A 26,299-nucleotide genomic window follows, 5' to 3' on the forward strand; every position below is an offset into this window, starting at 1 on the left:
CCTGCCTGCGGTGTATGAGGGTTCTGATTTCTCCTCGTCAACACTTGCTATTATCTGATTTGTTGATTATAGCCAATCCTGTGGGTGTAAATTTGTATCTCTTTGTGGTTTTCATTGGCATTTCCCTGACGATTGATCGTATCAAACATCTTTTCATGAGCTTATTGGCTATCTGTAGGTCTTCTCTAGAGAACGAGCTATTCGAATCCTTTGCTTGTTTAAAAATTGGATCGTTTTTATTTTTTATTTAATTAATTAATTAATTTATTTTTTGGATTGTTTTTATTATTGAGTTGTAAGTTTTTTTTTTTGAGTTGTAGTCTTAATATATTCTAGATAAAAGTCTCTGATCAGATACATGATTTGCAAACATTTTCCACATTCTGTAGGTTGTCTTTTCTCCTTCTTTTTTTTTTTAAAGATTTTATTTATTTATTCGTGAGAGACACACAGAGAGAGGCAGAGACATAGGCAGAGGGAGAAGCAGGCTCCATGCAGGGAGCCCGATGTGGGGCTCCATCCTGGGACTCCAGGATCACGCCCTGGGCCGAAGGCAGGTGCTAAACCGCTGAGCCACCCAGGGATCCCGTCTTTTCTCTTTCTTGATAGTGTCCTTGGATGTATAAATTTTCTCTTCTGATGATGTCTAATTTATCAGTTTTTTTATTTTGCCACTTGTACTTTTGTTGTCCCAAGAGTCCATTACCAAATCTGAGGTCATGAAGATTTACTATTATGTTTCTCTTAAGAGTTACAGTCTCTTACATTTAGGCCTTTGATTCATATTGAGTTAATTCTGTGTATAGTGTTTGGCAAGAGGTACAACTTCATTCTTTTGTGTGTGGCTACTCAGTTGACCCAGCACCATTTGTTGAAGACCATTCTTTCTCCATCAAATGGTCCTGATGTCTTTGTTAAAAATCAGTTGACCTTAGCCACATGATTTTATTTCTGGACTCTTGAATTCTATTCCATTCTATTCTATTCTATTCTATTCTTTTTTTAAAATTCTATTCTTTCTATTCTATTCTATTCTATTCTATTCTATTCTATTCTATTCTAATTTGTTTGGTATTTGTTGCTTTGTAGTTAATTTTGAAATTCGAAAGTGTGAGTCCTGGAACTTTGCTATTCTTTTTCAAGATGATTTTGTTTATTCTGGGTCCCTTGCAATTCTATATGGATTTTATTTTATTTTATTTTATTTTATTTTATTTTATTTTATTTTATTTAATTATTTTTATTGGAGTTCATTTGCCAACATTTAGCATAACACCCAGTGCTCATCCTGCCAAATGCCTCCCTCAGTGCCCATCACCCAGTCACCCCAAGCTCCCGCCCACCTCCCTTTCCACTCCCCCTTGTTCATTTCCCAGAGTTAGGTGTCTCTCATGTTTTGTCACCCTCACTGATATTTTCACTCATTCTCTCTCCTTTCTCTTTATTCCCTTTCACTAATTTTTATATTCCCCAAATGAATGAGACCACATAATGTTTGTCCTTTTCTGATTGACTTATTTCACTCAGCATAATCCCCTCCAGTTCCATCCACATTGAAGCAAAGGTAGGTATTTGTCCTTTCTAATGGCTGAGGAATATTCTCTATGTGGCTTTTAGAACTGGCTTGTCAATTTCTACTAAGAAGTTGGCCAAGATTCTGATAAGGATTTAATTGAGTCTGTGGATCAATTTGGGAAGTATTATCATCTTAATAATATGAAGTTTTCCAAATCATGAACATGAGAAGCTTGTCAATTTATTTAATCCTGCTTTAATTTTTTTCAATGAAGTCTTACAGTCTTCGGAGTACGAGTTTTGCACTCTTTGTTAAATTTATTCCTAGGGCAGCCCGGGTGGCTCAGCAGTTTAGCGCCGCCTTCAGCCCAGGGTGTGATCCTGGAGAACCAGGATCAAGCCCCACGTCGGCCTCCCTGCATGGAGCCTGCCTCTCCCTCTGCCTGTGTCTCTGCCTCTCTCTCTCTGTATGTCTCTCATGAATAAATAAATAAAATCTTTTACAAAATTTATTCTTAAGCATTTTACCCACTGCTTTTAAAATAAATGGTATTTTTGTTTTGTTTTGTTTTGTTTTTTAGACTTATTTATTTACTTGGGTAGGGGGAGGAGCAGAGCGAGAGGGACAAGCAGACTCCGAGCTGCTTAGGCGTCCCTGTATTTTACTTTTTAAAATGCTATTGTAAGTGGAATTGTTTTCTTCTTTTCATTTTTGGATTATCCATTGCAAGCGTGTAGAAGAAAACTGTGTTTTGTCTGCTCATCTTGTGTCTTACAACCTTGCTGAACTCATTTATTAGCTCTTATAGTTTTTGAGTGGATTCCTTAGGATTTCTGATATACACAATCATGTTATCTACAAGTAGAAATAGTTTTACTCCTTCCTTTCCAGCCTGCATGTTGTTTATTTCTTTTTCTTGCTCAGGTGCCCTGGCTTGAACTTCCAGGACAATATTGAATAGAAGTAGGGAGAGATATCCTTGTTGTTCAGATATCCTTGTTGTGTTGCTGATCTTAGAGGGAAAGCATTCAGATTTCTCCTATTAAATCGGATGTTAGCTGTGGGGTTTTGTAAATGCTCTATACCAGGTTGATGAAGTTTCCTTTGATACCTAGCTTCTTTGTTTTAAATCATGAAAGGGTGTTGGATTTTGTCAAGTGCCTTTTCTGCAATGAGATGATCATGTAGGTTGTATTTTTTTATTCTATTGATATATTACATTAATAGGTTTTTGAATGTTAAACCAACCTTGCATTCCTGGGCTAAATCCCACTTGGTGTTGGTATATAATCTTTTTACATGTTGCTGGATTCTGTTTGCTAGTACAGTTGACCCTTAAACATTGTGGGGGTTAGAGCACCAAATCTGCATATATCTTTTGGCTCACCAAAAACTTAACTATTAATCACTTATTTTTGACCAGAAGTTTTACTGATAGTAGTTGATTAACATGTGTATTATACACAGTATTATTACAGTGAAGTAGGCTAGAGAAAAGGAAATGTTAGTAAGGAAACCATAAGGAAGAAAAAATACATTTAGAGTACTGTTAATTATTTTAAAAAATCTGCATATGAGTGGACCCCATGCAATTCAAACCCACACTGTTCAAGAGTCAACTGTATTTTCTTGAGAAATTTCATGTCCTCATTCATAAGATCTATCAAACTGAGGTTTTCTTATGATGTCTATGCTCTAAGTTTCAGGGTAATGATACTGGCTTCACAGATTGAATTGAGAACTATTTTCTCCCATTTTTTTAGGAGAGTTTGTGAAGAATTAATATATTTATTCTCCCTGGAATGTACAGTTGAATTCACCAGTGAAGCCATCTGGACATGAGTCTTTCTTTGTGAGTAGTTTTAAAATTACTAACTTAAATCTCTTCACTTGTTATCAGTCTCTTCAGATGGCCTATTTTGGGGTTTAGTCCATTTAAGTAGTTCTTTCCTTTCTAGGAATGTGTTCATTTCATCAAAGTGAGTCTACATTTATGGGCATACTCTTCCCCTTCACTCTTGCTCCTCTACAATCCATTCTTCACACAGTAGCCAGAGTGATCTGTTAAAAGATGCAGATCTGATCGTGGCACACTCCTGCATTCAGCTCTCCCAAAGCTACTCTCTGCCCTTAGGATAAAGTCCCATCTCCATAATGCTGCCTCGACGGCCCAGCACGGGCTGGACCGTTATCTCTCTGGACTCACTCCCTGCACAGAGCTGAGTTCTTCTTTTGCTCCAGGCACACAGAACTCTTTGCAGCTCCTGAACATACCGCATCACAGGTGCTATTTTCCTCTGCCAGGATCCTATCCTCTGGCAAGCTCCTTTTTCTTCGCAGCTAAATTAAAATGTCACTTTCTCTGGAAGTCTTCCTGACTCTACTTTCTGTCTGTTTTCCAGGTCCCCTCCCTCTCCCACAGTATGCTGTATTTATACAGAGATGTTTCATTGTTTGTTACATACCTGTCACCCCACAGGGGCACTTTTGTTAATATATTCGTCTCCATCAAGGACTTTTTGAAAAATTTATTTTAAGTGCTTCATGCCCAACATTGGGCTCCCTGCATGGAGCCTGCTTCTCCCTCTGCCTGTGTCTCTGCCTCTCTCTCTGCGTGTGTGTCTCTAATGAATAAATAAATAAATCTTTTTTAAAAAAGATTTATTTATTTGAGAGAGAGAGAGAGAGAGAGAGCATAAGCAGGGGGAGAGGCAGAGGGAGATGCTTCCCAAGCAGATTCCTCACTGAGCATGGAGCCTGATGTAGGGCTTGATCTCACGATCCTGAGATCAAGACCTGAACTGAAATCAAGAGTCGGATGCTTAACCAACTGAGCCACCCAAATGTTCCCTGACCCCCCAGGACAACTTTGTATTCTGGACCTTGAAATATCCCTGCAGTAGATCTGAAATTTCATTCTAGCGAATCCTACCTCCCCATCCTGCATAGCCTCCCAATTACTCCAGTGCACTTCTTAAATTCAGCCCCCCACTCCAACCACTCGAGTTTTTTTGGAATACAGGTTCTGATAATGACCACTGCCTCTTCCAAACTCCTTACATTTGTATATTATATCAACTGACACTTACTGAGCATGTATTATGTACCAGGCCCAATGCGGTCCATGCTGGTGTGATCTCATTTAGTTCTACCAACAGTGAGGTAGCTATTACTAAACCCATTTTGTAGAGGAGAAAACTGAAGCTCAGAGAGGTTAAGTGACTTGCTTAAGGTCACACAGACAGTAAGTGATATAGCAGGAACCTGCACATGGATCCATGTGATTCTAGAATCCATGTTATTACAATGCCATACTGTGTTATGCTTTCTTTGATTTCATCTGATTCACTGAAAACACATGTGAAGCAAGACAAATCTTGTTTCTTAAGGACTGGGGGAAGAGAAATCTGAGGACAGCAGTGGCAAATCCAAAAGATGGGCAAACCTGAAGGCCACACAACCTGAGATTGTGACATGGGCCTAGCTTTCAGGGCAGAAGCACCTCCCAGCACACAATAAGACCCTGTGGAAGGTGAAGGAATCCTGCCGTGGCTGGCTCAAATTGGAAGTGACCTCTGCCTTCCTCCTCTGGGGCCTATAGGAGGGCCAGTAAGGTGGCTACCAAGCCAGGGAAGGCCACCAAAAGACATAAGCAGAGGTGGGAGCTCAAGAAAAACCAGCATCTGTCTGGTACTGAGGTGTCAATCTGAGCTGAGGCGGAGCTGATCCTGGCTCGGACTGTTTGGACGAGCAGTTACATAGAGACATCGGGAGGCCTGCTGCTGATGTGGGCTGGAGACAGGGAGGAGACCAGGAGACCAGGGGAAACTGGACTTCTCATAGGACAGAGATGTGGGTGGTGGTGTCTGTGTAAAATGAGTCTTCCAGAACATTCCCCAGCATGGAGAGACAACCCCCAGTACAGGGCTTGGGCCTATGGTTGTCTAACTAGGGACCATGTTTCTTTTCTTGGAAAGTCCGAGTTTCTCTTTGGTTTAACTTTTCCTTGGGATTGGCCAGCAAGTAAAAGAAAGACATTGGATGGAGCTTCTCAGAGCATTTATTTTTTTCTGATTATAAAGCCAGACGTGGGGGAGTAGCCGAATGTGGAATGTTAGGGTGTGGGTGCTGGCTTGGGTGTAGGAGCTGAAGGAAGGGCTGAGTGAGGGCAGTTGCAGAAGAGGAGATATATGTGGAACGGCTGAACGAGAAGGAGAAATGGGAGGAGTCACTATAAGAAGTGTAGCTGCAGAAGGCATGGGAGCAACTCTAAAGTATGAGGACCCGCGTCCCCTAAGCCCACCCCACCCTTGGATCCCCTCTTTTCTTAAGTTTAAGTTAAAAAAAATTCCTTGAGGCAGCTCAGATCAGAGGCTGCAAGGATCAGAAGTCACAGGTCGGAGAGTGGAGTTTGCTCTGGCCAGCAGAGCCCGGTTCTGGCTTGACAGCAGCTCAGGCCTCCTCAGCTGTGGCGTCGATGCCCGCGTAAGTGAAGTTCTCAAACAGCGACATGTTCACGTAGGCCTGGGAAGCAGAGAAAGCTTTATTGTGGGCTGGGGATGCGGCGACTCTAGCCTGGGGCCCCCTGGCTTCCATGCGGTAGGGCCACTTGAAGAGACCTTGATTTAGACTCAAGCAACATGGCCCCATGGGCGAGGGTGGCCCTCCAGAGCCAGAACGGACGGACAACAGTTGCGGGTTTAGCTGAGAGCCCCTTACACATTGTTCAACAAGAGGGTTTTTTTTATTGCTTTTAAAATTTTTTCATTAAAAGTGTAGTTGACATACAATATTATATTAGTTTCAGGCGTACAACACAGCGACTTGACACTCACCATCTGCCACCACACAAAGTTATTACAGTATCAGTGACCATATTCCTTAGGCTGTACTTTCATTCCTGGGACTTATTCATTGTGTAATTGGAAGTTTCTACCTCTTGTACCTCTTTTTTTTTTTTTTCCTCTTGTACCTCTTAATCTTCACCGATTTTGTCCAAAATCGGTGGGTCTTAGCAACCACTAGTTTGTTCTCTGGTTTTATGAGTTTCTGTTTTTTGTTTGTTCATTTGTTTTTGTTGTTGTTGTTGTTGTTTAATTCCACATATAATTGAGATCATATGGTATTTGTCTTTCTCTGGCGTATTTCACCTCCTTAGCACAGTACCCTCTCGATCCATCCATGTCGCTGTGAATGGCAAGCTTTCATTCTTTTTGATGGCTGAGTAATATTCCATCATACACACAACTGACCCTGAACAATATGGATTTGAACTACATGGGTCTGCTTACACCAGATTTTTTTTTCAATAAATGCCATACAGTACGGTAAATGTATTTGCTCCTCCTTATGACTTTCTTACTAACATTTTCTTTTCTCTAGCTTATTTTAGTCTAAGAACAGTATATAATACATATACGAAATATGTGTTAGTTGGCTGTTTATGTTAGCTGTAAGACTTCCAGTCAATAGTAGGCTATTAGTAATTAAGTTTTGGGGCAGGCACGAGTTATATGCAGGTTTTCGACTACCTGGGGATTGGTGCCTCCAACCTATCCATTGTTCAGAAGTCAACTGTATATACCATATCTTCTTTATCCACTCATCTCCGTTTTTATGGACCCATCAAATGAATTGTTTACTCATGAATTCATTCATTTATTCATCTATTCATAAAGCTATTTTTTAATCATTTACCCATTTATGTGGTTATTTGATCATTTATTCATTCTTGTTTGTGTGTTTGTTTAAAGATTTTAAATAATCTGGGCAGCCCGGGTGGCTCAGCGGTTTAGAGGCACCTTCAGCCCAGGACCTGATCCTGGAGACCCGGGATCGAGTCCCACATCGGCCTCCCTACAGGGAGCCTGCTTCTCCCTCTGCCTGTGTCTCTGCCTCTCTCTGTGTGTTTCTCATGAATAAATAAATAAAATATTAAAAAAAAAAAGATTTTAAATAATCTCTACACCCAATATGGGGCTCAAACTCACCACCCGGAGATAAAGAGTCATGTGCTCCACTGACTGGGCCAGCCAGGCCCCCCCACACCGATCATTCCTTCATTCCTTAAGACAGCTTGTTGATTCCTACAACTACTTAGTCATTAATTCATATGAAGAACTCTTTTTGCATTTGCTCATTTTGGTATATTTCTTCACTTATATTTACCTGATAATTCATTTATTCACATGATTATTAGATTTGGTTATTTGTGTTTACTTGTATGTTTATTATATCATCCAACCACTAATTCTATTCATTCATTCACGCATCCATCCATTCTGTTAGTTGACCATTCATGCATTGATACTCTGGCTCTGTGCCCGGTGAGAAGAGGTGGCCCAGTGATGAGAGCCGGCTGATGGCGCCAGCAGAGTAAGACAGGTAAGCAGTCTAGGACTGGGACCTTGGCAGGGAGTTGCTGCCAAGGCCTTGGAAGAGTTAGGAGGACCTAGTGTCTAACCCGTGGAGAGCTGGAAAGGAGGGTGGCATCCTGAGGCCCAGCCATCCTGGCAGCTAGCAGTGGGGACAAGGACATGGAAGCTGCTGCTCTCTGGTTCCTGTGAGAGGGGATCCCTGGAGCCTGGTGAGCCCTAGTCTCCATCACCCCCAGTCTCCTCACCTTCCTGGCTTCCAGCATCCGGCCCAGCTGCAGCGCAATCTGGGCAAAGGGGGGTCGCTCGTACGGACGGTCCCGCCAGCACTGACGCATCAGCTCGTACCTGCAGAGGGGACATTGCTGAGAGGAGGGGTAAGGGCCGACTGGGGTGACAGGGTCACGGGGCTCTAGGCTGAGGAGACTCACACTTCATCATCACAGTTTCGAGGTTGTTCCATGCGGTAGCCCTGAGGCAGCTTCTCATAGAGCTCAGCACAGGTCATGCCACAGTAAGGTGTGCCCCCTGCAGGAGGGAACAGAGCTTTCTGAGCCCAGGGAATGGGGTGGGCGGTAAGGAGAGGGCTGGGGTCTGAAGCTCTGGAACTCACCAAGGCTCACGATCTCCCAGAGGAGGACCCCAAAGGACCAACTGAAATGAGAAGGATGTACTTAGTTACCTTCTAGGCCAAGGGGCCAGCAGTCTAGCGTCTGTGGACCCCAGGGGGCAGCCCCACCCTGCCCCTGCATGGGGCTACTCTGCAAGTGTCCGACTTGGCCACCTGCTGTCTGCTCCACGGGAACTCCTTCACAGCCGCCCCCAGGCTCAACATAATCACAGCTAACATTTTAATTACACACCGTGGGCCACGCACTGATCTAACATACACATTCATGCATTTAACCCTCACACCAGCCTTGTGATACAGGTGCTATTGTTACACCCATTCTACAGATGGAGACACGGATTAGATAGCTTGCCCAAGGTCACCCTGCTAGTAAGTGGTAGACCTGAAATCCAACCCTGACAATTCGACTCCAGAGCCCTTGTTCTTCACTGCCTCTTATATTATAGCAACCTCCATGCAGGGGAGACCAGGGTAGGACTTCTAGTAGGGCAGGAAATCTAGAGGGTTTGGGGGCAGAAGCAGGAAGTAGCTGAGTGGTGGTCAGAGGGGCAGTCACTGTGGTGGACAGTGAGCAAGGCAGGCCAGGCCAAAGGGCCAGGGGCTGATGGCCAGAGCCAGTTCCCTGGAAAGAGAAGCAGAAGGGCAGCCAAAATGGTCATCTGGGGTGAGGAGCATAAATAAAGGGTTTTGGGGCCATGCTCTGCTTAGGTTCTCAGGTGGGGATGACCCTGCCCTTCAGAGATGAAGGTGAGAACATTCCATGAGTGGTCATTCCCGAACCTCTCCAGTGTATCTCCCAGCATCAGATGAACACAGCCCTGAACTTCCCTACCCCAGTCCTACCACCGAAACACCTTCCAAGACAATGCCTCCTTCCAGCTAGCACCCAACCCCCTTCCCACTAAGATGCTGGGCATCGCCAAGGTATACCTGAGACTCTGGGTATACCCAAATCGTGCTTATACTACCTGAGACGTGTCTAAGATGTGTCTAGGTTATGTCTATATGCATCTTGAGGGGACCCATCCTTCCTGCCCCTTCTGAGCCCCACACTCACACATCACTCTTGGTGGTATAGACGCTGTAATTCAGAGACTCAATGGCCATCCAGCGCACGGGGAGACGCCCCTGGGAGAGAGTGGGTTTGAGGGGTCAGGTGAGGAGGAGGGGCCTGTGTCGGGGGCTCTGGAGGGGCACTGGAACCTGAGAGGGGGGACTGAGACTTACCATCGTCTTCTTCACATAAACCTCTTCCCCCCGAGAAAGGCCAAAGTCAGCAATCTTGGAGGCCAGGTTCTCTCCGACCAGCACATTCCGGGCAGCCAGGTCTCTGTGGATGAACTGCAGGCATGGTCAGAGTCAGGAAAGACTAGGGATGAGCAAGCCCGGGACTCCTGGGCCAGTGACGGGTCTGGCCTCACAGCTGGTCTCTGCGGGCACCCTCCGTCTCTAGGACAGCCCCTCAGCCTTCTTCCCAGCCAGCAGGGTGGGGTCGGCGCCTCCTGCCTCAGCAGAGTCACGCTGCTGGCTATCCCTTCCTTCCCATGATCTGGCCATGGCCAAGCTCAGGGTGCACCTCTTTTCCTGGGGCAAGAGTGGGCTTGTCTCTGGTGACCACACTGCACCCTCCCCTCTTCACCGGCTCCCTCCTCCCTTCCTTCTCCCCTCCTGGATGAAAGTGGAAAAGGCCTTCCTCTTGCCCAAAGTGACCTTTCCCTGAGTCTCAAATCCTCCCCACAAGACCCTCCACCTTCCTCAGGGACCTCTCTCCATCAACCCCTCCCTCCGCACTGGCCTCTACTCCTCTGCCTCAAACACACTCAAAACTTCACTAACTTTAAAATGTCTTCCCTCGTGTCACGCTCCCCTCCTGCTACTGTCCTTTCCTTCCTTCCGTTCAGGCAGAGTGTCCTCAGACTTGGGTTCAGGCCTCCACTCCCCACTCCACCCTCCACCCTGTCCTGGTGGATCTCTCCCTCCCACCCCTCATGGGGTCCACTCCCTTGCCACGGGACTCCTCCACCCTTTGTGGGGTGATGACTCCCAGATTGTGGTCTCTGGACTAGGCCTTTCTCCTGAGTTCTAGGCTGGCATCTCTAACTGTCAATTCAACACCCCAACCAAGGTGTCCCTGGGGTGCTTACAACGCAACACCTCCCCGCAGATGCACTCGCCCGGGGCCAGCAGCTCAGGGTTTTGTCCTCTTCCTGTCTTCCTACCCACCACGTCCAAGACCGCAGGCTGACTCTTCCTCCCGCAGTCGTCCCCGTGGCACACCTGCCCGCGCACACTCACACACACACCTGCTTCTCACTCAGGTACTGCATGCCATTGGCGGCATCGCTGGCAAAACGCAGCAGCTGCCGGGAGCTGAGGGTGGAGGCCGTGCCATGCTCTCGGGCGAAAGCTGGGTCCGTCTCCAAGACCCGGCTCTTCCGCAGAAAGTCTAGCAGGTTCCCGTAGGGGGCGTATTCAATAGCGATATACAGGTAACCTGGGAGGGAAGGACCAGGTACTGGGTGGGGGCTCACACCAGCAGCCACTTGAGGCAGGCCCCCAACTGTAGGAGACAGGGAGCCTCAAACCACTGCAGCGAGGAGGGGATGGGGCTTGGGAGGACAGGACAGGTGAGGAGCTGGGGCCTCACCTCGGTTCTCACAAGCCCCCAAAAGGTTGATGATATTGGGGTGATGCCCCAATTTGCACAGAACTTCCAGTTCTCCCGCGAAGTCACGATGGTCATTTTCAGAGGCGTACTCTGTGGAAAGAATCCAGTATCACTTTCGCCAGAAATAATTCTAGAGAAAAGGCATGCTGGTGAGGGCTGGGGGCCAGTTGCTGGAGGGAGCCAGGGAAGGCCTGGCAGGTGTGGGACAAAGGAGAGGGGTGGGCCTGGGGTCAGGGGTCGCTCCCAGGGGACCTTTCAGCATCTTGATGGCCGCATTCATCTTGAGCCCGTCCTTCTTGATCATGGCCCGGATGACCTGGCCAAAGTTCCCCTCCCCGATGAGGTCCTCAAAGGTGATGTCTTCCCACTCCAGCACTGGATAACTCAGGGGCTCGGGCTGTGGTTTCGGCCGCCGGGTTAGCGTCAAGGTGCCTGAGCTGAACTGCAGGATGGTTTCCTCACCCTGCGGAGGATGGGACAAGTGGGCAGACGGTCCATGCAGCGGACATGGGCCCAGCAAGAGGCACAGGGAGGAGACAGATGGACAGAGACCACCAGAGAAGACACTCTGGTGGTTGGCCAGGATGAGACATGCAGACAGAGGACACATGCTGACACAGAATCATAGGAGATGAAGCTATCAGGGGGCTGCTGGGTGGACAAATGTCCAAGAAGAGAGTTGCGAGGCCACAGCCGGGGATCAGGTGCGTGGGGTTCTGGAAGATCAAGGAGTGGGTAAAGCTGCTCAGAGCCACGAGTCGATGGAAAGATGATATCTCTAACATTTAAAATGGGAAAGAATTGGAATGAGCTGTGATGGGAAGTGGCAAGCTCCCCATTACTGTGCTGATCTCACAGCCGGGCTTTTCTGGCACCAGAAGTACTCAGGCTTCCAGCCCTGGGCGGTGGGCTAAGATACATGCATGGAGCACTAAGCCTGAGCTGCCAGGAGTCAGTTGGAGGGGTTTTCTCCACGGAAGCAGAGATGACTACTGTCTACCCACGGGGCATCCATCAATAGCTCTAAAACCACCTGGGAGCTGAAGATGGAAAGACCACCACAAACAGGCACGTCCACTTCCCCCAACCATGTCGGAGCGGGGCCGCCTGGGCAGGCCTAGGGCACGAAAAGGAAACAGCTGGACAGGGCCCAGGGCACTGCCGGCATGACAACTGGAAGAAGGTTAATGCAGACCTGGGTGGGTGGGGGGTCCCTAAGTGAGCTGAAGCCCAGCCCAACAGGTGAGGGCCAAGGGCACGGGCCACCTGGATTCACACGAGGCACGAACAGCTAGGGGCACCGTACGCAGGTGGGCACATGCACACATGCTCACAGAGGGGCACGAGCACACGGACACACGCAGACACACAGGGGGTGCCCACCAGCGGACGCACACGTGCACTCCCACGTGCACTCCTCCACGGGCACGCACACACTTCAGGAGGGCACAGGAGGCAGGGTTCCTCCCGACAACAGATGTTAGGGTTGTCTCTCTGTGCAAGGCTGCTTTCCCACCTCCTGCCCTCAACATTTGTATGCAACACCCCGCCCCCACCTCAGCGCTGACCTCAGAGGGAGCAGCCTGGAACAAAGGGGCCAATTGAAACTCTGAAGGCAGTTTTTACCAAGGCAGAGACAATAGCCTGGGACACTAGGCTTTCTATCACAAGGATCAGCCCTTGAGAGAGAAGAGGGGTTTTTTTTTTGTTTGTTTTGTTTGAAATGCCAAAGCTTGGCTGTAAATATCCAGAACCCAGGTGTAGAGGACCAAGGGCAGAGTCTGGATCGTTAGGGACAGATCAGCAGGGAAGATCCCACAGGAGGCAGGACGGGCAGTGGGGAGAGAGGGGTGGGCGGGGGTGGCAGGAGGAGGTGATGCTGGTCCTGGAAAGGGAGCCTGCCCTGCTCCCACCCAAGTGGGGGCCTGGGTGCTGGAGGGTGCAGACTGCTACCTAAAGCTCAGACAAGTTTACGGTGAGGCCAGGGAGGGTGAGGCGGTGCTCCCTCTCCCCCACCCCCCTTGCAGTGACAGGTAACCAGGGCTGCGATGAAGAGTGTGGGGGCCACAGAACACGTCCTCCGCAGGGTACAGGAAGCACCTCGCAGCTCTTAATTCTCCCTGGGGAGGCCCTGGCCTTTGCAGAGATGAGGCTGGAATGAGGGACTCAACAGTAAGAGGGGCCTGTGGGCAGGAGGCTCCCAGGTCCCAGAGGGTCCACCAGGACAGAGGCCAGGATGAAGCCCAGGTGTCCCCCTGCCCAGTGAGGAGAGGGAGGGTCCTGGATTAACCACAGCGGAATAGGGACCTGACGGAGTTATCTTGAACTGGGAGTATTAAATATCTCACTGCCAACATTGATTGACTTAGGAATTGAATTCAGTTCTAGGAAAATAAAGAAAATTACATTTTGCACCCTTGAGCATTGTTGAGTGTAGTCCTACGCCTGCAACAGAGAGACGCACACACACGTGTGCACACACACACGGGGTCAGACACAGGGTGTGCACGCGTGCTTCCCCGGCGCGTCCAGGGACTGACCGAGCCGGACTGGTAGGTGAAGGTGCGTCTGCGGTGCAGGCAGCTTCTGCGGATACACACGAGGGTTAGCAGGGCAGCCAGGATGGTGAGGCAGGTGGCAGACACAGAGCCCACTACGGCCAGGATCAGCTGCCGGTCCAGGCCCTCCTCGGCCGCCTGGACTTCTTGGACCGGGCCCTCACTCTGCAGACCTGCACGCAACGGAGATCATGGGGGCACCTGGGTCAGGGACGGAGGGGTCAGAGATCCTAGAACCAGTGGGACCAGGGTTGTCAGGCCAATGGTTCGCTGCAGTGACATGATACTCCCAGCACTAAGGCCACGGAAGCAGGGAAGGGTCAGGGTGCCCAGTACCAGGACTCGTGTCACTTGTTGGGAGGGGCCTTGGGTGTCCCAGCTCCAAAGCTGGAGACGGTGTGGAAGGAGAGGGCGTGGGGGCCGACCCCAGGACCAGGAGCCCCCGGGGCCCCGCTCTCTCACCGTTGCCCAGGGTGGACTCCTCCACCACGGTGCTCCAGTCTCCGGGACCCTGGATACTGGCCCGCACACGGAAGAGGTAGCGTGTGCTGGCGTTAAGGCCACGGACAACCGTGCTGGTCTCCTCGGGCCTGTCCACGTCCATCCACAGTGGGTCTCCTGAGCCCCCCGCCACCTGCACCTCCACGATGTACTTGGATATAGGCCCAGCCGGAACCTCTGGGCGCAGCCACGTCAGCTGGATCTCTGAGTCTGAGAGGGCCTGGGCACGGAGGTGGCGGGGGGCTGGGGGCCCTGGGGAGATGGGGGCGGGAAGGCAGGGCTCACACAGGAGCAGGGCATGTAGCTCTGGGGTCAGACCCACTTGAGCTGTGTCCCCTGCTCTGTGGACCCCGGAATGGGAGCCATCCCACCAACCTCCGCCTTTCCCCCCTGGGCTGGAGTCCTCTCCCTAGATCCCTTCACGAACCCCAAGCTTCTGCTCCCCTTGCTCTCTGTCTGTGCCAGGGCGTCCCTAGGCCCCTGTGCCCTGTGTTCCCCCAAATCCCATGTCCTCCTGTGCACCACCCCCTCCCCTGACGCTGATCTCACATGAGGCCTGGCCTCCCCATCTCTCCCCATCCCGAGGCTCCTGGGGACCCACCTCCCACTGGCCTCCCGTATCAGCCTGTCCCACGTCCTCCCTGTGCTCACGTCTGTCTGCCCTCCTTCCCCCTCATTGCCCATGCGTCCTGCGTTCTTTCCGCATCCACCTGCCCTCCTGTAACCTCCCGCGTCCTGCGTGTCCTGTGTGTTCCGCGTCCTCCCATCACCCCAAGCCTGGGAGCCCCCTCCCGAGCATACACACCACTGGGGGGCAGAAGCACGCGCGCAGGGGGCGAGGCGGGGCCCAGGAGGGTGCAGTGGTACAGCCGCACGTCCAGCTGGTACTGGGTGCCGGGCGCAAGTCCCGTCAGGAGGGCGGTGCGGGCCTGGGGGGACGACACGTTCTCCCGCCGCTCCTGTCCCCGTGCCCCATCCCATAGGCGCAGCAGGAAACCATTGCCCACCAGTGGCCCGGGCACCAAGGGCAAGGACCAGCTCACTCGCAGCCGGTCAGGGCCCTCCACGTGCCAGCCCTCCAGCCACGGCTGCAGCGAGGGCTCTGGGGTCGGAGGTTGGGAGGCAGACTGTTCAGTTGGCCCCTGGGGCTGGCCGGGACAGCGATCCCCAGGGGACAGGGGGGGACAACCTCCAGTGGGGAAGGCAGGGGCCCCTGGGGTGGGCAAGGCAGGGCGACCCCTGCGTGCACAGGAGGGTATCCCCTGGGCGGATGCGAAGGGATGACTCCCGCCTCTCACCAGGACAGTCCGTGGTCATGAGGGTGGGAGGCCCCCAGGCCCCCTCCCCTCCCTCCCCTGGCCGGCTCAGCTGCACTCGGACGCTGTATCCCGTCTTCGGCCTCAGGTTCATTAAAGTCACATTCTCACTGGGGTCCACTGGGGGCGGCACACACTACTCAGCCCCCACCTCTTCCAGAAGCTGCCACCCCCCCTTCACTGTGCCCCTTCCTGGCGTTGTCACCCACACCCCTGTGGGGCCCCAGGTCCCCCCTCCCCCAGCCGTCGCCCTGCTCACCCACAATCGCCGACCAGGCCATGGTGCTGTCCTGGGGCCGGTAGTGCAGGCGGACGGAGGCGATGGGTCCGTCCCCGGAGAAGGAGACCAGCGGCGAGACCACGAGCTGGCGGCTGTGCTTGGCCAGGAGCCGAGGAGGGGTCAGGGGCACTGGGGGCACTGCCGGGGGACCCGAGGTCAGGCAGGGCCCAGACGGCCGGCCCTGTCCTCAGAAAAGGCAGAGGACTCTGCTCTGGCCAGCAAAGGGGTCTCAGCGGCTTGGTTTGGACCTCGGGCCCCTCTGGGCTGGGGAGCGACCAAGTTCAACAGGTGACTGGCGGGGCCGGCGACCAGTCAGGCCGGTGTCCGGCCCTCTGGGCAGCTCGGAGTGCAGGGACCTGGCCACGAGGACACAAGCGTGTCCCCAAGGATGTGAGGTCCGGTCTGACACAGCTGGATGGACTCAGGGGAGGGCTGGCTGTCCATGCAGTGCGGGACATGCAGGGGGCAGAAACCCAAGGCAGGGACACAGCCTGCTGTCAGCCCGCCCACCCCCCATCATCTGTCACTCTTTTGTTGGGAAAAAAAAAAGGTAGCCAGGGATGAAGCACCTGTTCTATCCTAGCTGCTTCACGCGTACAACCTCTCCAGGTCACAGCTACCTTTCCAACAGGGCTGTCACCCCTTGTGATGAGGCTCGGAGAGCTTTCCTGGCCTGTGGACACGCAGCCAGCAGGAGGTACAAGCGCGGTGTGAACCCGGTGTTTGGCCAGGCTACCTGGAACCAGCCACTTCCACCCCAAACAGCTCTTGTCTTCCTGCCTGGCTTCCTCACTCTGTGCTCGTTTTCCCTCCGGCCTTAGCTTTTCTTCCCCGATTATTACATCAGGGCCGTAACTGCCCCCTCCCCCCAAACGTGTATTGGACTGATGGTTCTAAGGAGAGTGGATGGAAGGGTGAATGGGTGGTGGAGAGGGAGCGCAGGAGGCAGGGGTGTGGGCAGGAGCCATGGTGTCTGACAGAAAGGAGGGGAGAGGAGGGTGGGGTTGGGGTCCCAGAGCTCATGCTGGGGGGTCAGCTGTGCAGGCGGTGTTCAGATGTAAAGTGCGCCCACACTTCCACACTGACTTCAGAACCAGACCCCTACTTCTAGAGTTTCCACCAAATGGGTCTGGAGCTCAGACAGTGGTCGAGGCTGCGGCTCAGATCTGAGAGTTGCCAGAGAACAGCCAAAACCGTGGAAGAGGGCACTTTAACAGGTGTCACAATCGGGGTGCCTCAGGAGGTTGGGCGCCTGGTTCCTGGTCTCGGCCCAGGTCATGACCTCCGGGGCCTGGATTGAGCCCCACTTGGGGCTCTGTGCTCTGGGCAGGGTCTGCTTGTCCCTCTCCCTTTGCTCCTCCCCCCACTCTCTCTGGCTCTCTCTCAAATAAATTAAATTCTTATGAAAATATACTAACAATAAATGTCAACATATATGGAGCACGTGCCCTGTGTCAGTCACCACGCTCGGTGCTTAAGAGCAACTTAAATGCATTAAATGCACCATCTGACTTGCTTCACAGCAACCCTCTCTGGTGGGTGCTTATGTCCTTGCTGCTGTGCAGGGAGAGAAAGAAGATGTGAGGTGCTAAGCGGCTTGAAGGCATGGAGGCAGGAACTCGTGGTGAGGATCTGAACCCAAATTGCCTGGGTGGAAGCCTGGAGAGAAAAGACAGGGTGGCTGGAGGCGGAGCCCAGGCCACACTACTAAGTCCTGCGGGTGGGGCAGCTGCGAAGCTGTGGGAGGGGTGAGAGCAAGTGGGGAGAAGAGCCAGAGGAAGAGGAGAGGGGTCTGGGCTTGTGTGGGGTACGTGGCCGTCAGGAGCAGAGGGCAAGGGAGCTAGGGCTCCTGGTGCTGTCGAAGGGAGAGGGACCATCCTGGGCTCAGGCGGCCTCCTCCCTATTCACCTGGAAACCCCCATGCGGCTCCTCTGGGTGGCAGGTCACCCTCTGAGCTCAGGTGCCCCAAGCGCTCCCCAGTCCTGGCACTGGGAGCCCTGGGGTGTGACTTGGAGCAGGAAGCAGCACCCCAGAGGCAGAATTAAAGGAACACAGTGTGCAGGGCTTGTGAGGAGGTGGAGAGAGCCAGCACGGCCAGGCAGGAGGCCGGGCAGGGCCAGAGGTGTCCTGTTTCTAGGGCACGGGATGTCCTTTGCAGATAGGCCCGAGCTACGCTCCTGCCCTGACCCCGGCCGGCGCTGAGTTCTGGTCCATGACAAGCCCTGGTCCTGGGCAGTCACTTGAGATGCCCCAGCCCTTCCTGCTTCAATGCCCAGTCTGAGCAGCATCAGCCAGGGCCCACCCTGCCCACCGTCCTTCACGGGCGCAGGACATCACTGACCTTTGACGTTGACCCTGAAACGTCGGCTGTCTTGGCCACCAGACGTGGACACGCGGCACTCCCAGAGCCCGCTGTCCCCAAGAGTCAAGCGGGGCACCTCGAACTCGGCTGTGGTCTTGTCTGGCTCCACAATGGCCTTGGTGGACTGAGAGAGACACGGGAAGGGGACAGACAGCAGACAATGGGCACCCATGTGGCCGACATGGGGACTGGTGAGGGGACAGAGGGCCAGCGCCAGTTTCTTAACAGTCAGCCTGACCCCATCTGAGCCTGCGGAAAGCCCCGGGGCTCGGGGGTCTGGGGGAGCAGCTGCAGGGCAGGAGGGGCGGGGTGGGGGCTGACCAGGAGGACCGTGCCGTCGGGCTTCCGGAGCTCCATGCTGCCGCGCACCGGGAAGGGGTTCCCCGCGGCTGCACAGTTGATCCGGGGCATGGTCTCTAAGTTGAACTCCAGTTCCGAGGCCAAGTCCAGGATCTGCGGGATCCGGTCTAGGGAGAGAGAGGACACGTCCTGAAGCCCCCAGCTGCCCTTGTCCCGTGTCCTGAATCCCAGCGGAGGTTCTGCGGCTCCACCTACCCTGCCTCTGCTGGGCCACCGGGTCTGCCTCCTGTGCCCCCACCCCGAGGTCCTCTCTAGGCCAGCACGGGCCCCTCACCCGCCTCACAGCCCGAACACTGGGTCAGATCTCATTCATTTCTGGGCTCCGTTACACACGCTCTGGGGTCTCCTGCCTCCACTCTCCCACAATTCCCTCCTCCCCGTCACAGTGCACACCTGCTGGCCTGAGTTCAAAGTTGCCAAGGTTCGCCTCTCCCGGCCACTCCCCCCGGCCTCCCTGTACTCCACCGTCCAGGTATCCGACCGAGTCCTCAGCCCCCGGGCCTTTGCACATGTTCCTTCCCCAGCCATCTCACTGTCATCCTTCATACCCCATCTCAGACCTTGCCCCTTCCCCATAGCCCTCCCTAAACCTTTCAGACAGGCCGGGGCCTCCTCTGGGCTCCATCCCCCTCTCTGGGCTGCTGCCCCTCCCTGTATGGGCGGTGTGGTCTGGGTGGTGAGAGGTCCTCCTGGCCTGCAAGCTCCCCGAGTGCAGGACTTCGAGCCAGGAAGGTGTGTCTGATGAAGGCTGACTTGTCTTGAGAGATCCCAGAGGCCCTTGCGCTCATACCTGACTTCTCACAGTGCATTCCGTGCCACCCGGAGGGACAGACACAGCCACTGAAGCGGTCGCAAGTACCACCATTCCGACAGTGGCACTGGAGGCGGCAATCCGCCCCGAAGTGGCCAGGGGCACAGGCTGAGAAGAGAGAGGGGTTGTGGTTAGAGGGACACAGGTCAGGGGCAATGCAGGCACAGCTGGGGCCCGGGTAATGACGGGCTGGGCAGAGAGGGCACGGGCCAGGTGAGCAGGGGCCTGTGGAGGACCAGAGTGGAGGCTCCAGGTCCAGCTTGTGGCCGGCTGTCTGGGCAGGTCAGTCCGTACCTTCCTGGCACTGGCTTCCTCTCCAGCCAGATCCACAAGAGCAGCCGTAGGGGTCCGGGAGGCAGAAGGTGAGACCCCGGCAGCCCGACGTGCCTGGGCACTGCTCCTGGCAGCTCTGCCCAAAACGGCCCTCCCTGCAGGCTGGACACGGGCGTGTGGGTGTAGGGTCCACTGTTGGGCCTCAGGGTTCAGGACCCACTTTGCATTCTTGCCACCCACCAGGCTCCATCCTCTTGGTTCAAGAGGCTCCCCCCAGCCAGTCACCCTCTCCCACCTCAGTCCTAGCTCCCCGTCCCCCTTACCCTGCTCGCAGCGGGTACCAGTGAATCCAGGGGGGCACACACATTCGCCATCCTGGTCATGGCAGACACCTCCATGCAGGCAGCCGGGGCATTCCTTGGTACAGTCTGGTCCCCAGCGCCCTGCCCCACAGCCTGGAGGAACGTGCTTTCAGCAGCTGACCCTCACCCACCTACCACGGCTGCTGACCACGGGGGTAGGCCGGGGGGCCCACCGCAAGTGCCCACAGGGCTCCCAGCCTCCCATACCACCCTCCATCTTCGCCCTCTGCTCCTAACCCCGCACGATGAGCCTGAAGAAGGCACTGCCTAGGGGACTGGCTTCCAGGTAGGTAGCACTGTAGATGCCACTCGAAGGTGGCTGCACGTTGGGGAGCTGCAGGAGGAAGTGCCCGTCCTGGGCCTCATGCCAGTCCAGGGTATAGAAGTAGGATCCTGGGGGCAGAAATGGGTCAGGGGTCTCAGCACCAGGTGAGAGCTGGTGCCCAGGTCACATCAATCTGTACAGTACAGTCGCCAGAACTGGGGCAAGGCACCAGCCAGGGGCTGTCCCCAAGCCAGAATGCTGGGGTGCATCCTCTGTTCCACGCCCCACCAACACTCAGGAAGTCACCAGGTCCTGCTCCGTCCCGCCTCTCCTCATCTGCTAAAGCAGGCCAGTTCTTTCCACGCCGCTCCTGGCCACCCCCACCATGGCCCCAGCCTCCCTCAGCCTTCCAGGCAGTCTCCTCTGCCTCTGTCCCCCCCTTTCCCTGTCCAGCCTCCACTCAGCAGCCAGTAGGACTTGCCCCAACAGAAGCCTCCGCAGCATCCCTGCTCAGATGCCTTAGCACATCGCGTTCACCAGTTTGGCCACCGCTGAGCCCTCTGGCCCTACACCTTTCCACACCCTGCCTGATTCCTAACATGCCTGAGTTCTGGAAATGCTGGTTTCTCTTCTAGAAACACCATGGTATTTCAGCACTTCCTGCCTTTGCTCTTAGCCAATCCTCCTCCAGGAATGTCCTTTCCTCCTCCTGTGTGCGGCTAATTCCCATTCCTCCTTCTCAGCATAGTTCAGGGGTTATCTACCTGGGGACTTCTCCCAGAAGCCTCTTCCTCCAAGCAGACCCAAACACTAGGGTCCCTGTCCTCGTCCTACCCCCTTTATGCCTCTTTGCCTGGGACTGGACTGTAGGGAGCTCAGGTCTACTAGACTCTCCACACCCCTCATCACTTCAGGGGGCCTGGTGCTCAGGAGGCAAACCCTGCGGCCCAAGGGAAGGGTCCTCCTCCTTCAAGAGCCCAGGGCTGCAAGAGGCAGCCAGAAGGCTGTGGGTCTGAGGGTAGAGGCAAGAAATATTTGGGGCCACATAGAATAATGGCTCGCTTCCGTGGGGTGGCCAGAGGGTCCATCCAATAGGGCCAAAGTCAGTGCAGGCCTGGGCTGAGTTACCAGTTCTCTTCTTCCCCAACGGGGCTGCTGCTCCCTCCAGGGGGGCTATGTGCCAGCACCTGCTAACTCCCAGGGGGGAGACAAAGGTGAAGGTTCAACACGGGGCTGACTTGAGGGTAACAGGGAAGGAGGTAGCCAACCACAGGGCTGCTGATCCTCTGGGTGCAGTGGGAGGACAGCTGCAGCCGGAGAAGAGATGGGTGCAGGTGCTTCCCGACAGGTTGGTGTGGAGTGTGCAGGGAGGGTGGCAGGTGTATCAGAGTGGGGCTGTGTAGGCGGCCAAAGCTGGGGCGCCCCGGCCGAGGGGGGGGAGCTGTGTGGTGAGGCTCCAGGCCCATGGGTCCTCTCACCATTGCTTTTCCAGATCACATCTGTCTGCTTCTCCTTGTGCACACGCGCTGCAAGCACGGCCGTGTCGCCCTTGTTCACCGTGTGCGTGACCTTGTCCGGGAGCAGGTGCGCTGCGGGTGGGGAGCGGGGGCGGGGTGAGATGGGTGGAGGCGATGGGGGGTCAGAGGTCCACGGTGGGCTCCCTTCCAGCCCCCGCCCCAGCCGCGCCCCACACTCACCTCCGGGGCTGTTGTGCACGTAGAGGACGCGGGTGCGCCCCGGGCCCGCTCCGCCCACGCACGAGAAGACGCCCACGAGGTCGGAGGGCTGCGAGAAGCCCTGCAGCGTGACGCTGTGCGAGCCGTTGCGCAGCAGGTGCGGGGGCTGCCCGGGCGGCGTGCGCACGATGCGGTCGTCCTTCTCCAGCAGCAGCGGCGGCGCCCAGGCCTCGGCGCCCCGGCCCGGCCCGGCCTCCCCGGACACGCAGGTCAGGAAGAAGCGCTGGGGCTCCACGAGCCGCAGGTCGGCCAGCAGCGTCAGGTCCACCGCGGCGCCTGGAGGGGACGCCACCTGCGTGCCACCGGGTCCCCAGGCCGCCGCGCCCTCCCAGGCCTCCTTTCCCTCCCCTCCCTTCCTGCCCCGCCCCAGCCTCTCTGTCCTAAAAACAAAAACAAAGCCCCTCCCCTGGCCTCCTGCCCCCCCCCCGCCCCCACCCCCTTCTCCTGCCAGATGGCTTCCCTTCAGGGCCTCGGAAGGAATGATGGGCGCTCCCTGTCTCCGGTTCCTCACCGCCCAAGGCCCTGCCACCGCTTGGAGTCCCCACCTGTCGCACACTGCGAAGGGGAGCGGGAGCGGCTGTCCAGGACAGCCTCCGAGAACAGGCCTGTCTTGGAGAAAGCCCTCCCTGCCCCGCCAGAAATGTAGACAAGGCTGGCCCTCCTGGGAGTGAAGGGAGAGAGGTGGCCGCTCAGCAGGGTGGTTGTGGGGCAGGAAGGCGGGAGGCCTTGCTTTTCTTTTCCTGCCCATTAACTGGCAAGTAATTAGTTAGCTTAAATGCCACTTAGCTTATGGATGAGTATTCCAAAGCCTAGCAGGAGGAAATCAAGTTAGCATCTGCTGACCCCCCCACCATATGCCGGAGCACCTGCTTTTGCGTTGGATCTTCCCGCAAGCCGCCCCCCCCCCCCCCCAGGGAAGTTGATGTCTTCCCATTTACAGAGGAGGGCAAAAATAATTATTCTACAGGCTTCCTGGAGTAAGCTCATCAACTCCCCCCACCCCCCTGCTTTAACTGTCACCTCTGAGTCAACAGCCCTGGGACAGCCTCTCCGGCCTCTCCGCTTGGGCCTGCGTTTCTATCAGCTTTCCCCAGGTCCGCGCATCTCTGGTGCTCCCTGGCTCAACAGGTGGCACTAACCACCTGAGACACAAACTTTGCAGTCCTCTCATGCTCCTCCTTTCGTGATAATTAATGTTTATTGGGGGTCAGTTATACGGCAGGCACTTGATGCGTGTTCTCTCATTTTATCATCCCAACTCTCCTGGGTGGTGGGTGTTATTACTCCAATTTTATAGCCAGCACACGAAGACTTGGAAAGTAACTTGCCCAAGGGCATACAATTAGTAACTGGCAGAGCCAGGTTGTCTGACTCTAAACTCTGTAACTCTAAGGATGTTGCTGGCTGGCCAATCAGTCACAAAATTCTGCAGATTTCTACTTCCTCAAAGCTTCTTCATTGCCCCTTCCATCTCCAAGCCCACCCTTTAGGCCTCGCCCTTACTCACCTGGACCATCTCAGCATCCCATCCTTCCCCAACTCATCCTCCAGAGTGACCATCTAAGACCTTGTGGCTCTCTGGTCTGCAACCTCCCTCAGCTCCCCACTGCCCCTCAGGGTACAGAGCATGCTCTTGAGCCCCTGTTGCTCGAGCTCTGCCTCTCCTGCTGAGTTCCCTCCAAGAACCTTCTCTCCCATGCACTTCCACACCTCTGAGACTTGCATCTACTGTTCTGTCTGCCTGGAATGAAGACCACTGCTCTTAGTGAAGTCTTTCTGGATTTCCTTGTCATCTACTATCCCCAAGCAGACTAGCTGACTACTCCTCAGTGCTCCTCTGGAGCACTTCACCCCATGTCCCGTGTCCCCACCTACCACTCAAAGATAGCCTTTGCATTCTAATCCTCTTTGGCCATGACTGAGGGAATCAGCTGCCGCTTACCCCAAAACTGGGCACTGGGTGCTCTGCATAAATTATCTCATTTAAACCCCATAACAGCCGTAGGAGGTCAGCATCACAGGATCTGTTACACAGATCTGGAGGCTGGGTGCCTTTCAACCAATAACCTCGTAGCACAGCTCCTAGAATACTCTTGGGCCTGCCTGGGTTTTGGAGGCCTTGAGCCTACTTTCTAGCTGATTGGGTGTGTACCTATAGGTCATGGCAGTGATCATAAGGCTTTCTAGGGGAGAATCAGGGCTTTGGGGCCAGGGGTGGGAGTGGCTTGGGGGAGACTTACCAACATGAGAAGCCAGAAAGAGGATGGGGAGCAGCAAAGGGGGCCCCAGCCAGACCATACTCTGGAGGCTGACCAGGCCAGCCAGGATGAGCTAGGCCTCCGGTCAGTCTGGGTCTGGCTGCTGGGCCTGCACTGATTAGTGAGTGTTGGTACTGGGGAGGAAGAGGAAATGAGGTAGCTTGGGTGGGAGGGGTAGCAGGGAAGGGGTGGGGAGGACTTACCCTGCTTGCGCCCCCACTTTCTACCAGTCGAGCCCCACAATGCTGGGGATGGGTGTGGCCTGGATGGCCCTTGGAATGGGGTCACTTGAGGTGGGGGAGAGTTGTAAGGATAGACTAGGGACTATTTGACGGGTTTTCTCATCTCCTCTTCTCCCTTTGGTCCTCAGTTTTGCCAGCAGGCAGGAGGCAGGAAAGGGAGGAAGCCAGTGGCTTCCGCCTATTGAGGAGGGAGGGGGGAGGATATTGTTCTGGGGTCTCCCCTCCCCCAGCACATACACACAATGCAATTCCTTACGTATGTGTCCCAGGACACAGCTACTTGGGTGTCCTAGAGAGCAGTTCGCAAGTGGACAAAACACAAGAATTCACACTCAGCAAAAAACAAAAAAGAGAGAGAGAGAGAGAGAGAGAGACTTTGATTCTGTGATTCTATCTTGCATATGTAGAGGTGGACAAGTTTTCCCTTCCAGGTTCTTTGGCCTAATAAATGATAATGAGACAATTAACAGGAGAAAAAAGCTTAATAACACGTATGCCTCCTGTAGACATAGGAGTGAAGGGCTTCAGAGCAAGTCTTCCCACCATATGCCTCTTTGGCAGGAAGATTATTTTGAGCTAAAAATATTCAAAACCCAGCAGATTCAAAAAAAGCTCTTTACCTCCCTTTCAAATGCCTAAATTTATATTGGAAAGGGTGCCAGTACCAGGAAGAGAGCTACTCGCAGAGATTCCTTTTTACCTAAGAAGCTTAACTGCACAACAGGCTAATCTTTTTTTTTTTTTAATTGAGTTATAATTAATATATAGCATTAGGTGAGTTTCAGAGGTGCAGCATAAGGATTCAACAGTTCTATATAGCGCTCACCACGATATGTGTAGACTGTCACCAAACAACGTTATTATAATAAACAACGTTATTATAATATTATTGACTATATTCCTTACACTGTACTTTCCATCTCTTTGATTTTTTAATTTTATAACTGGAAGTTTGTAGCCTCCTAATCCCCTTTATCTCTTGCCTGTCCCCTCTGGCAACCACTAGTTTGTTCTCTGCATTTGAGTCTATTTTTTGTTTGTTTTGTTTTTCAGCTTCCACTATAAGTGAAATCAATTGGTACCTGCTTTTGTCTGACTTAATTCACTTAGCACAATGCCCTCTGGGTCTATCCATATTGTTGCAAACGGCAAGATCTCATTTTCTATGGCTAATATTCCATTGTATATATAGGCCACATCGTCCTTATCCATTCACCTATCAATGAACGCTTAGCTTGCTTCCACGTCTTGGCTATTGTAAATAATGCTGCAGTAAAAATAGGGTGCATATATCTTCTCAAATTAGTGGGGTTTTTTGGGGGGTGGTGGTGGTGGTTAATACCCACTAGTACAACTACTAGGTCATATGTTTCCTCCATACTGTTTTCAATGGTGGCTGCACCAGTTTTCATCCCCACCAACAGTGCACAAGGGTTCCTTTTTCTCCACATCCTCACCAACACTTGTTATTTCCTTCTTTTCTTTCTTTTCTTTTCTTTTCTTTTCTTTTCTTTTCTTTCTTTCTTCTCTTTTCTTTCTTTCTTTCTTCTTTCTTTCTTTCTTTCTTTCTTCTTTCTTTCTTTCTTTTCTTTCTTCTTCTTTTTCATTCTGACAAATGTGAGATGATCTCATTGTGGTTTTGACTTGGGTTTCCCCGATGAGGAGTGATGTTGAGCATCTTTTCTTGTCTCTGTTGGTCATCTGTAGGTTTTCTTTGGAAAATGTCTATTCAGCTCCTCTGCCCATTTTTATTTTTATTTTTAAAAATATTTTATTTATTTGAGAG

The 26,299-nt window shown here is 53.2% G+C and overlaps 1 protein-coding gene across 4 annotated transcripts; it reads right to left on the minus strand.

Annotated features, from left to right (window-relative positions):
* Positions 1–5,558: 5,558 nt before the first annotated feature.
* TIE1 (tyrosine kinase with immunoglobulin like and EGF like domains 1) lies at positions 5,559–24,645 on the minus strand. 4 transcript variants are annotated; one of them, XR_011994853.1, is made up of 23 exons: positions 24,254–24,629; positions 21,975–22,289; positions 21,756–21,866; positions 20,250–20,405; positions 19,974–20,105; positions 19,672–19,812; positions 19,357–19,485; positions 18,528–18,673; positions 18,186–18,330; positions 15,824–15,982; positions 15,547–15,684; positions 15,054–15,350; positions 14,210–14,500; positions 13,730–13,920; positions 11,442–11,652; positions 11,169–11,279; positions 10,825–11,015; positions 9,749–9,851; positions 9,579–9,649; positions 8,504–8,544; positions 8,322–8,418; positions 8,139–8,238; positions 5,559–6,040 (listed from the first exon to the last, which is right to left on the minus strand). XR_011994853.1 is itself a non-coding variant. In XM_025992065.2 (23 exons), exons 1-23 carry the CDS (start codon positions 24,309–24,311, stop codon positions 5,969–5,971), a joined length of 3,417 nt encoding a protein of 1,138 aa, XP_025847850.2. In that variant the 5' UTR covers positions 24,312–24,645; the 3' UTR covers positions 5,559–5,968. The 4 variants fall into 4 exon arrangements, 1 of the variants encoding a protein (XP_025847850.2); XM_025992065.2 differs by having other exon boundaries at positions 9,749–9,862; positions 24,254–24,645; XR_011994854.1 differs by lacking the exon at positions 9,579–9,649.
* Between the last annotated feature and the right edge of the window lie 1,654 nt (positions 24,646–26,299).

The sequence above is a fragment of the Vulpes vulpes genome, chromosome 10 (genome assembly GCF_048418805.1).
Source record: "Vulpes vulpes isolate BD-2025 chromosome 10, VulVul3, whole genome shotgun sequence".
Lineage (NCBI taxonomy): Eukaryota > Metazoa > Chordata > Mammalia > Carnivora > Canidae > Vulpes > Vulpes vulpes.